The sequence below is a fragment of the Eretmochelys imbricata genome, chromosome 7 (assembly GCF_965152235.1).
Source record: "Eretmochelys imbricata isolate rEreImb1 chromosome 7, rEreImb1.hap1, whole genome shotgun sequence".
NCBI lineage: Eukaryota > Metazoa > Chordata > Testudines > Cheloniidae > Eretmochelys > Eretmochelys imbricata.
Window position 1 is genome coordinate 25,832,626 of NC_135578.1, and position 12,083 is coordinate 25,844,708.

A 12,083-nucleotide genomic window follows, 5' to 3' on the forward strand; every position below is an offset into this window, starting at 1 on the left:
ATTTGAGACTGTTGGACACTTATGCAAACCAGAGTACTAAATCTTTTGAAGCTTCATAATCGATAGGTGATATACAGTAATTCAAAAATAGTCTGTAAAAGTCCCTGCCATCTTTTGATCATCTTGATTTCTTTAGTTTGGGTACCTTGACTGTTTATCTTAAAATTGTGGGTAAAATTTTCCTAAGCACCTAAATGACTTAGGAGCCAAAATCATGCTATACAAATTTTACCGTGTGTCAAGAACAAACTAATAATACTCCATATAGTATACATCTTCACATCTAACACACAAAATCCATTTCGTTTTTTAAATACAGCTAGCATTAAGGTTTGCACACATTTGGCAGCCAAATCAAATCAGGCCTGTTGAGTAATCATGGTTGACAAATGTGGTGTTGCACCCCAGGAATCCAGTCTGAAGAGTAGGAGAATGGAAGGATTCCACCCCAGCCTTGGGCTTCTCACCCCGAGGGGTTGCACTTAGAGATTAAGCGGGGGTCCAAGATGCATTCAGTTCTGAACAATAAGCCTCAGAAGAGGAGGTGCTGGGACAAAATGATAAATTTAAAAAGCAGTGAGTTACCAGGCCCAAATGTTATACAGCCAAGAGTTTTGATGGAGCTTAAGAGTGAAGTCACTGAGCAGCTAACAACAAATCTGCCTTTTTCTAATTAAAAAACAAAACATAACAGCTACTATACCGGAATATTTGAGAGCAGGAGATCTTCTTGTATTTGAAAGTGGTTTTAGGGGCTGATCCAGGGAATTACAAACAGTAAACTTCACATATATACTTGGTAAATTGGTCAAAAATATAATTAAATTAAAAAACAAAAGAAAATCAAAATACTTGGAAAATTCTGATATGATAGGGAGCATGGTTTCTCCAAAGGAAAATCATGCCTCACTAATCTATTACAATTCTTTGAATGTTTCAAAGTGGTGGATAAAGGAGAACTAGTTGGCATAATTTAGTTAGAATTTCCACAAACCTTTAACAAGGTCCCTCACAAGAGATTATCAAAAAAACTATCATGGGGAGAGAGTAAGTACTATCATAGATCAAAAACTCTGTTAGAAAAGAAAGAGTAGGAATTGAGAGTCACTTTTCATATAGCAAAAGTTTAACAGTGGTGTGCTTCATGGTTCTATATTAGAACTAGTATTGCTTGATATACTAATGATCCGGAAAAGGGATTGCGCAGTCAGGTGCCAAAAGCTGCAGATGTTACACATTTAGGTTAGTCAAGTCCACAAAAGACTGTGTGGAAATTCAGAGGGCACTAACCAAACCAGGCGAACGCACAGCCCAATGGTAGATGAAATTTCAGTGTTGATAAATGCAAAGCAATGCACATTGGAGGGAAAAAATGAACTACTCCTATACTTCACATGTTTCTAAATTCAACAGTATCAACTCAGGACAAGGACCTGGGCATTGTTGTGGACAGCTCAATTAAACATCTCTTCTCAGTGTGCAACCGTGGTCAAAAAGTGAACAAAATGTTAGGATACATAAGGAAGAGCATGTAGAATAATATGGAAAATATAATTTAAATATAAATGCAATGATTCACCACCTTGAATAACGTGCAGTATTGGTCACACCATTTCAAAAAGGTTATTGCAGAATTAGAGGAGATATAGAGGAATGCAATGAGAATTATTAGGAATATGGAAAACCTCTCTTGAGTAGAGTTTAAAAAGAGTAACGATAGACTAGAGACTAATGGGGGGGAAACAATAACACATAATAATGGATGATATAAAGGAGGTAGATCGGGAGATTCAATTGTTCCGGTCTCCTAACAAAAGAACAAGAGGACATTTAATTAAATTGAAAACCAGCAAATTCAAAACTGATAAAAAATAAAAAAAAAATTTTCTCACAACTCCTTATCAGACTGAAATTTATTGCCACAGGATGCCACTGAACCAAGAACTGAGCAACATTCAAAGCAGAATTGGGCATTTATATAGGAATATCAACATTTAATATAGTTAGTTCTAAATTTTTTTTTAAAGTGATAGAAAACCTAATCCTTTATTCCAATCTCTAATAGAGAGTCGGATGAGACTTTCATGGTGAGTAGATTCTACCACACCTACCTTCTGTGGGGTATCTTGTATCTTCTTCTGAAGCGTCTGTGGTGGCCGTTTTCAGAGACTTAAATGGACCACAGGTCTGATCCAACGTGCCAATTCCTTGCTTCCTATAGAAAAGCTACAAAAATTTACCAAGCACTACCACCATTTATTTTTGTTCAAATCTTCACAACCGGTCACATTTGGCAGTGATCTTTTTCTTCATGATGAAGTCTGGTCAGTATTTTGCTGGGGAAACCTCCAACAGAAGTCCAGGTGGTGTGGGAAATGTTTCAGTAAGCAAAGTCCAGATCGAAAGGACTACTTGGGATGACTGAGAGGGAACCCACAGGACTGAAAAGCCCAGAGGCTAGGTCTTCCATGCAAAAGCATTGAGCCTCCTCACTATCTCCTGGTTCTCTCTGGCTGACTAGTAGTGTCTCCACAGAGCCTCTTCCCACCTGCTGCTACTTCAGGAGCCCTTTTCATTGGGGAGACTCCCCAACAGGAACCTGCTGAATTAATGCTTAAGGGGTGATGAAGGAACAATGGTGAGGACTATGTACAAAAGAATTTGCAAATTAGGAGTTAGCACAGTATCATGGCCAAATCCAAACTCCAGGTACTTTAATTTCTGTCTTATCTAATGATTTACAGGAATAATTGTAGAATGATTTATCTTGCTGCAGGGGAAATTTAGTAGTTGGGGAAGATATACCTTGTAAACATTATCTAACTCCCATTTTTACTAATGAGCTATGGTTCAACACCAAGGAGAGAGACCTCTAAATCAACTTTAAAATACCTGAAGCAGAGAGTGATTTTTTTGTATAGCACACAGCCCTTCTGCTTTCAGTTTTACAGCTTATAGTTTCAAAATACATTTTTCTCTTTCCTCAGTTGCCTTGCCTCAACTCATATGATAGCTACTGCAGTAATCAAGTAGCAGCCAAAGCCTTATTGGACCACAAGAAACAGGATCACAGGGTGCAAGACTTCCTACAGCGCTGCTTAGAGTCTCCTTTCAGTCGCAAACTGGACCTCTGGAATTTCCTTGACATCCCAAGAAGTCGCCTAGTGAAATACCCACTGCTGCTCAGAGAAATTTTAAGGCATACTCCAAATGATCATCCAGATCAACAGCACCTTGAAGAAGCAGTAAGTTTTTTGTAACAAATTTTATAGCGTTTAGCCTCAGCTCTGAAGGGTGTTCCATAAAACTAATTCTAAACTAATGAATGGAGTGTCTAAATATGTAGATTTTTCTGAAAATGTAATTAGGCCACATGGCTGTTAAAGTGACATCCAGAAAGGGTAGATCATTTTCTCCCTGGAATAGCAGCTTCAGCTTCTCCATATCAGTTGTACTGGGGTGTTTGGAGCCACTGCATCAATGTAACGGCCTAATCCAGAGGACATTGAAATCAATGGAAAGACTCCCAGTAACTTCAGTGGACTTTGGATCAAGCTCTAAATGCTGACATGCAGCCCATTCTCTGGACATCTCTTGATCATCTTTTCTTAATGTGGCCTTCCATGCAGGTTTACGGAGGCCCAATGTGGAGACTCCCTCTTAACTGCCTCCTCATTCCCAGCTTTTAGGGGGTTGTAGAAGCACTCCTGTTCAACCAGATTGATTACCTGAACAGTCTCCATACCCAGGTGAATTTCACCCACAGAAATTGTATTGAAAAAGATATGGTTTGAGCTGGCCTCTATTCCATGTTTTATTCTGATCAGTGTATGTGGTATGAAATAAAAACAGATGAAGTGAGGTGAATTCAAAGCATATCCTTTTAAAGGAAAGGGCCTGACTGACATGTTGACAGACTTCTCTCCCCTTTGCCCTTTCTTTGGGAGTATGGCATGAATGTCACAACATAGCTAGTAAGATGTATTATGCAACAAATTTGTTTGAAATAAACCATTTTACATTCTTTGCGGTTTTTTTTAAAACATCCCAGGCATAATTATTACAAATTAAATGGAACTACATTTAATTAAAAGTTCTATCATTATCAGAATTCATTATTAGCCTTAGTTGTAAGTAGAGCTTGTAGATTTTAAGTTACTTGCTGAAAAATTCAGGGCCTGTTTTTTTTGACAATGTAATATTTCATAAGACACTACAGAATATGCATCTGCTATCACTATGCTACTCGTTACCCAAATGCCTTGCCCAGCTCTACTCCTTAATATAAAACTGATCAGCTATGATGCAAAATTTAGAGCCTCGATATGTGGAGTTTACATGCAGATTTAAGTTTTAATCTACATGCTTTACAGTGTGTGCTTTTTTTCCCTATAAATTTCTCTTTAAATCAAAAACTATTAGAAACCTTAATAAAACAGTTCTGATTCTTTATTTCAAGTTTTTGTTTGGTCTCTAGCCAATGTCTGATAAAATACCTTCTCATGTCAAAATGCTTCCTTTCCAGGAATGATATATTTGGTAGCAGTTTTAACAGTATATAATCAGGATAATTTTTCTTGGTATTACAGTAATTTCATATAGTTTTGCAGGAATCTGTTTAATCAGAGTAGTGTTTATCTTTGAAATGATGTATGTCACAAATTATACAGTTGCCAAGTTAAATTCAGGACAAATAATTACTAAATGTTATCTCCTAAAATTGTTAGGTTTATAAAATAAATTTGTGCTCCCATCTGGAAATATGCTCTGCCAGTTAATCCCTGGTATATTTCTATTGGAATTGATAGAATTAATTTGGGAAAGAATCTTCAAAAAGAACCATACATTATGCACATTCTACAGATTCTGAATGGCTGCATATCGCTTTCAGCCAATCTGTTCAAAGGGATTTACATAATTGTACAATTATTTACCAGTGACCCTAGAATGAGTGGTAAAATTCCAGTTGGCTACAGCTGTTAGCTCTCCCTATTTGCATGCCCATAACTCAAGCAGGATGAATCAATTAGTAACAAATTTACTTACTGAATAGTGTATCTTCTATTTAAGAACTGTTTACAAGCTGCTTGCTAAATACTCAAAGTGGGCTGTAGCCCATGAAAGCTTACGCTCTAATAAATTTGTTGGTCTCTAAGGTGCCTCAAATTTATTAGTGCATTACCTCATGGAACACTTTCTTCGCATGTTGTGAATAGTTGCACTTCTATATTTGCATTGTGTTGATGTAATTTGTCTCTGGTTGAATGAAATTCACTAATAGTGTGAATTTTTAGTAAACTGAAATTTTGTTTTGATATTCAAGTATTTGAGTTTAAAATTTGGTTTTTGCAAGTAGTCAGGCTAGTGATACTTGTGCTCGAATGTTTGCAGACAATGCAGATGATTGTGAATACAGTCTAAAAATTTATTTTCTAATTTGAGTGAATATTTCCTCAAAATTTTCTTCATTATTAGCTAATTTCTACCTAAAAGAATCATGGACACCTGGACTTCTAATCCCCTTCCCACGCTGTCATCACATATAACACCAGATAGTGAATACAATTAAATTTTAAAAGGGATTGCTCTTAGTGGGGTAGTGGAGAAAGATCTAACCTTCAAGCAGTGAAGAGAGAAATTGAAAAGATTTTGGATGAGGTGGGTGACTGGGTGAGGACTGCATCAGAAATTTAGGTAGCCAAATAAACATGTTTCGTTTTGCGCGTATGGCTGAGGAGTTCTCAAGACAATAGCTAATCCCTGGAGAATGCAGAACACAGGAAAAAGTGAGAGGGAACACATTTAAATATAAACGTATTCTTTTATCTAGATAATAATCATATCCTGTGTTAATGAACTCCTCAGCTTTGACCACAGAGTTTATTTAGCCAGGGAGGATATGGTTATTACCTTATAAAACAGAAGCACCTTGAAGCTGTTAGTTGGGAAAAGGACAGAACCAGACTGCAAGCCAAAGACATAATAAATCCATACATGCAAAATGGTATTTGTAGGGAGATTTACCATGGTGTTGTGGAAGATACTACTTTTGTCATTTCTGAAGACAATAATCTCAAATTTTATGAAGGTGGCATAATGTACTTTAACACACGCAACCCCTCCTCACCCAATGCAAACAACACACTAGTAAATGAGTGTTGTACTGCATTGTTGTGACAACCGATGGCAATTATGGAGAGAGAAAATTATGGGCTGTGTGAGCCCTTATCTTAATGTACTTGAAATTAGGATTGTAACAAAATTTGTAGAAGGTTCTTTTGCTGTACAGAAGTATAGTGATTATGAGGTAGCAGTTATGAGGCAGTAACAAAAACCTAAGCTCCCTGTAAAATCTCTTATTTAACATGAAGTTCAAAGGTTAGATTTCAGCAGACAGGATTTCTTTTGGAGATGACGAAGCAGTTTCTTTAGCATAGGAAAAGTCAAATCCACTAAAGTCCAGAGAGCCTACCCAGCACCTTTCTCATATTTCATTTGATATTGTAGTTACTGACCTTGCATATTAACTTTACTAGCCTTTGTGTTTCACAGAGGTCAAGTTGTATAAGGGTACTGATGGCTGCTGTCCTCAAAAGTTCTAGAGGATAATGTATCTGAAACTGCCTGACATGATATTGCTGTAGGTTGTTTTGAGTCTCAACACAAATTTGATTAGTTGTTTATGGCTTCCTTGGGATCTTTGTCTACCCAGTACTTTTCAACTCCCACAAGTGTAGACACAATAATTGAAATTAGACTTTTAACTGATAGAACATGCAAGTATCAGAACAATAAAATACAATTAATTTGCCTTTATTCCCTTAACAAATGTAATTTTTATAACTGGCACAAATTTAGTGAGAAAAGCCTGTCTAATATTTTACTAATAGTACCACAGTACTTAGTCACCTGCTCTTAGCACCTAGAAATGATGCTAAGCGAGGAGAAATGAATTTATTCCTAACTGCTAATCTCTTATGTGACCTTGGGCAAAACACAGCCTTTCTGTACTCAGTTCTCCATTTGTAATATGAGAATAATAAATAGTTTTTATTATACTGCCCACAAAGTAACAGAAAAATTACTCATAATCCTGATCCTCCAAACATAAATGCTCAAGTATAACGTTATTTTTGTAAATAGTCTCATTTAAGCCAATACAAATACTCACGTGAGTAAAGTTATGCATAAAGTCTTGCAGGATTAAGGCCTTAATTTCTTCTGCTGTACATTGTTTAGTACAAAATAGAAGATGATGAATGTGATTTTTATATTTAAATATACATATAGGCTGTTTATTTGGTACAAGCAGGCATGTACATAGTGTGTGTGTGTGTGTGTGCACGCGTGCATGCGTACATTCACGGTAGAACCTCAGAGTTACGAACTAACTGGTCAACCATACACCTCATTTGGAATCCGAAGTATGCAGTCAGGCAGCAGCAGAGACCAAAAAAGCAAATACAGTACTATGTTAAACGTAAACTTCTAAAAAATAAAAGGAAAGTTTAAATTTCTTTTTGACAAAGTAAGGAAACTGTTTCTGTGCTTGCTTCATTCAAATTAACATGGTTAAAAGCAGCATTTTCTTCTGCATAGTAAGTTTCAAAGCTGTATTAAGTCAATGTTCAGTTGTAAACTTTTGAAAGAACAACCAAAATGTTTCGTTCAGAGTTACGAACGTTTCCAGTAAGAACAACTTCTATTTCCAAGGCGTTCGTAACTCTGAGGTTCTACTGTAATAAAGAAATTTTAGTTGAATAAAAAATGCATTTGCTTTCACAGTTAAATCTGTTTACCTTCATTCTAAACATTTAGGGCTGATATCGAGAAGCAAGCTTCAGATTTCAAAGAAGCAAAGTGTTAGAAACAAACACACTGTTGTCTGCTCCATTCTGGCTCTCACATTCATACCTTACACTTGAAACCTTTCAAACAAGATCACTATAAGACTGACTAAGAAATATGAAATGCTTTGTGAAGTAAAGTGACTCTTTTCCTCTTATCTTCTTACAATTAAGAATGAGTGTGAAAGGCCCATCTGATGGAAGTTCAGGTATTTTCATTCCTCTTTGTTCTTTTTCCATAGATAAATATAATTCAGGGTATAGTTGCAGAAATCAACATAAAGACAGGTGAATCTGAGTGCCAATATTACAAAGAGAGGCTCATTTATCTTGAAGAAGGCCAAAAGGACGCACTGATCGATAACGCACGTGTTGTGTGTTGTCACGGTGAACTAAAGAACAACAGGGGAGCGGTAAGGAGTAAATTTTTTTATCACTATATGCTTTTAGATAAGGTGTCTTCAGTGCTATGGTGTTACAAGTTGGGGTGGAGAGGATATAGCATTGGTTCAATTTTGAGAGAGAGGAAGGTGGTTGGGACCATTGTGTTATGCAGGATCCTATTCTGTGAGATTATATCCCTTCATGGTGGCCTTTAGGAACACGGGTGAATTCCACAGTGTCACACTGTATTTAAATCCCTAGAAAATAGCTCACTCATCTTCTGGACTGCTACAGTTACATCTATTTGTAAGAGAGATTAGATTTGATCCCACTGTCACTAAAGTTAATGGGAGAAGGATCAAGCCCTAGACGTGGAAATATGAAATGGTGGTCCCAGCTCATGTGGACCATTTGTGTTTTGCACTAGGAAGGCTGTGGGAGAACTGCCACTTGATTGGCTGGGGATAACTGCTTTTCTTTAAAAGAAAGGGGAAATTGCAGATACCTTTTTATACTTCCTGTAGAAAAGATATGCAGTACTTACCAGAGTGCTGCATGGATAGTCTGATCTGCAAAAATTGTCCACGGATGTGGATATCCGTGGATTTGTAGGGCTCTATTAACACCTCCACAGGTCACTGTGTACCAGTGATTCAGGGCTATGCCGTACCCCCTTCTCCGCTCCAGGCACGGAGGCTACAATCCTGGGCCCTCACGTGCAGCACTGCCTTCCCAGTCAGGGGCTCAGACATCCCTACGCGGCAGTTCTAGTGCACGCAGCACTTAGCTCACTACGCAGGAGCACATGGTCACATTCTTTTTTGTAAATTATAGTTTACCTTCTCCATCCAAGCAATCTGGAGATTACAACTCCCAAAATGCCCAGCGGGGTAATGCCACATATTGCAGCCCATTGCTGCATGATTCAGAGAGCCAAGCTGGAGCTTGAGGTCTGGGTGACAGCCAGTCCATTTGGGTGAGTGTGTGCTGCACAGCTCTGTGTGGATACTAATTTTGTATCCAAATCTGAGCTGCGAGCTGCAAAAATGGTCCATGGATATCCGCAGATTTGTAGGACTCTACTTGTAGCCAAATATTTAAACCAAATTTGCTTAAGTCTCTTGAACTAGGAAGAAAGATTGGTGAAGTTTTGTGCAACTTTTTGCTTGTATCTTTGAAATGCCAAAATAGGACCCAACTAATTTTAATTACATTTCAAGTATTAGTATGGTGTTTTTAATCAGCTTGCAAATAGCTTTAGTCTTTAATGATAATATACAAATTATGAATTTAGCATGTTAAACATGAATTAATGTCCATGAATTGCATTATAAACTGCTTAAATTTAGCTGCTCTTGACTGAATACTAGATGTGTATTTCTGAAATGCAACCCACAGTAGTAAATTAACATGTAACAGAGGAAGCATTAGCTCTGAGGCTCTGTCTAAACTACAGTTTTTCACCATGACTTTATAACCAGTTAGAGACATGGTCACTTTAATCTGTCACAAGTAACATGGTTTAGTTTGGGTCTATGCAGAAGCCTTTCTACATTGATTGTCATAGAAAGAAACCTGTAAATCTAATAAACATGTGCAACTGAAAATATACTGACTTGATAAATATTAACTATTACAACATACACGTTAGATTACTGCCAGATGCATGCACAGGGAAAATTTATACTGTGTATGTACCTCTCCTGGAGTATATTGCACCTATAAATATGTCTAAATTGATATGGGGGGGGTGAATTCTGCCTCAAATTTAGATTAATATGTCTTTATGTGCGTGCATTTGACTGGTAGTCTAAAATATGTAGGTTTTAATAGGGGGGTGGGAATTAGTATAATTATGTACTAGATTCCTCTCTTGGGGGGGGCATAATTCACCCTCATGTATTTACATCTTCAAATTAAGTCTTCATATGCAAGTCCTTGGCTGGTCGTTCAAAAATGCCCAAAATTAATGTTGTTCAAGTCAATGTATCGCCAGTCATTTATTAGAACTGTTGAAATTTAGTGGGTATCATTATGTAAGCTTAACTGACATACTGAAGAGGCAGACAGTGCGTGTGTGGCAGGAACAGCAATTAATAAAAGGGTGTTAAGAAGAAGCAGAAGGGACCAGTTTTATCTTACCTCTCTTCTGTTCTTATATGTCACAGAATGCCACATTAGTACAAGCTGCATTACTTTACTGCTTATGTATATTCTTTTGACTGGTTAACACCTAACATGTAATTTTCATTACCATTTGTCACTAATGAACATGTCCCACTATGTGTATCTATGGGGCCTTATTCGTTCCCCAGGAAGCCAAAAGAATACCTGCTATAAGCCCCCCCCCATGGTGGTAGTTTTCTTATGGTCGCACCAATTAATGTCAATAAGGGATCAGAACCCTGTTGTGCTAGACACTACAGACAAATAACAAAGCCAGTCCCTGCCCCAGAGAGCTTAATCTTGACCGTGGAAAGTCTGCTTCAGAATGAGGCTCCCTGATGCAAGCTCCCCAACACCCAGTCAGGAGGCCCTTTGCTGGAGGCTCATAGCCATTCAGTACAGCCCACAGAATGGATGGGGTGAGCTGAAGCTTGGGGTAGGGTCAGATGGGACAAGAGATTGATTAGAAGCCTCAACCAGTTCAACTCTAGTGGTATCATTCCTAGATTGTAAAGCTACTCATCCTTGGTAGAACTCACACAGAAAGCCAGGAGGCATGAATACCTTGCTCTGGCACGTTCCAGTAGGGTGTAGAGGTTAATTTGTTTGAGCCTAAAAATGGGTTTAACTAGTGCTAACTGTTTAACCAAACACACAGTTCTTCTTCGAGTGCTTACTTATGTCCATTCTATGTTAGGTGTTTGTGCTCTCCATTGAGGAAAAAATTTCCAGCAATGGTATCAGCTGGGCCAGCTCTAGCACCCTCTGGAGCTGCACGCTTATGCGCTGGCATAAGGGGTGCCGCTGGCCATGCATCCTCTCAGTTCCTTCTTACCACCTGTGACAGTTGCTGGAACAACGCTTCTTTCACATATGGAGACAGACGCAGGTACTGCTCTGCCATGATTTCCATGGTTATTGGAACCCCTGGGGGTTTCCCCAGGTACTGGGTTCTCCCTCCTATCACTCCTACTCAGTGGTTTCTGAGAGACAGGCTACCACTCCTTCCCACTCAGCACTGGACCTGGCTCTGGTACCAATGTCGAGGAGATGGTTCCAGCAGATGTAGCTGAGGCAGAGGAAGGCGCTCCGCCTCCTCCTCCCCAGATGAGGCTGTTGCAGGACCCTGTACCCTGTTTCCACAGGATGACTGCAGGGCCCATCATGACCTTCTGAAGCCGGTCGCTGTGTACCTGGGTTTGGAAATTGAGGAGCTCAAAGAGACATCACACAGCCTTATTGATATCGTGGCTGCAGCAGCTCCCTCAAAGGTGACTTAGCCCATGAATGAGGTGGTGATCGGACCTCTCAAGGCCCTGTGGCAAACTACTACTTCTCTGTCCCCCACCTCAGAGGGCTGAGAAGTATTATGTTCCAGCAAGTGGGTTCGAACACCTGTACTCGTGTGCGCACACCCCTCCCCCCGGGGGTCACTGGTGGTGTCTGCAGCAAACAAAAGGGACAGGGAGGACCTGTCAAGTGCTACCCCTAAGTAAAAATATGCCAAGAGACTAGACCATTGCAGAAGAAAGGGTTATTTGATGGGTAGCCTTCAAGTACGTATCTCCAACCAGCAAACTCTGCTGGGCAGATAAGACTTTCATTGGTGGGACTCCTTGACTAAATTTAAAGACTCCCTGCCCCCAAGATTCAAGGCAGGAGTATGCTGCCGTCTTGGAGGAGGGT

The 12,083-nt window shown here is 38.9% G+C and overlaps 1 protein-coding gene across 3 annotated transcripts in view; it reads left to right on the top strand.

The window, feature by feature from the left end:
- ARHGEF3 (Rho guanine nucleotide exchange factor 3) overlaps positions 1-12,083 on the top strand; it is a 192,617-nt gene that overhangs the window by 162,414 nt on the left and 18,120 nt on the right. For all 3 annotated transcript variants that reach the window (XM_077821264.1, XM_077821263.1, XM_077821265.1), the window contains 2 exons: positions 2,988-3,245; positions 8,090-8,260. In XM_077821264.1, coding sequence (XP_077677390.1) covers positions 2,988-3,245; positions 8,090-8,260 — 429 coding nt within the window. The remainder of the gene's footprint in view (positions 1-2,987; positions 3,246-8,089; positions 8,261-12,083) is intronic.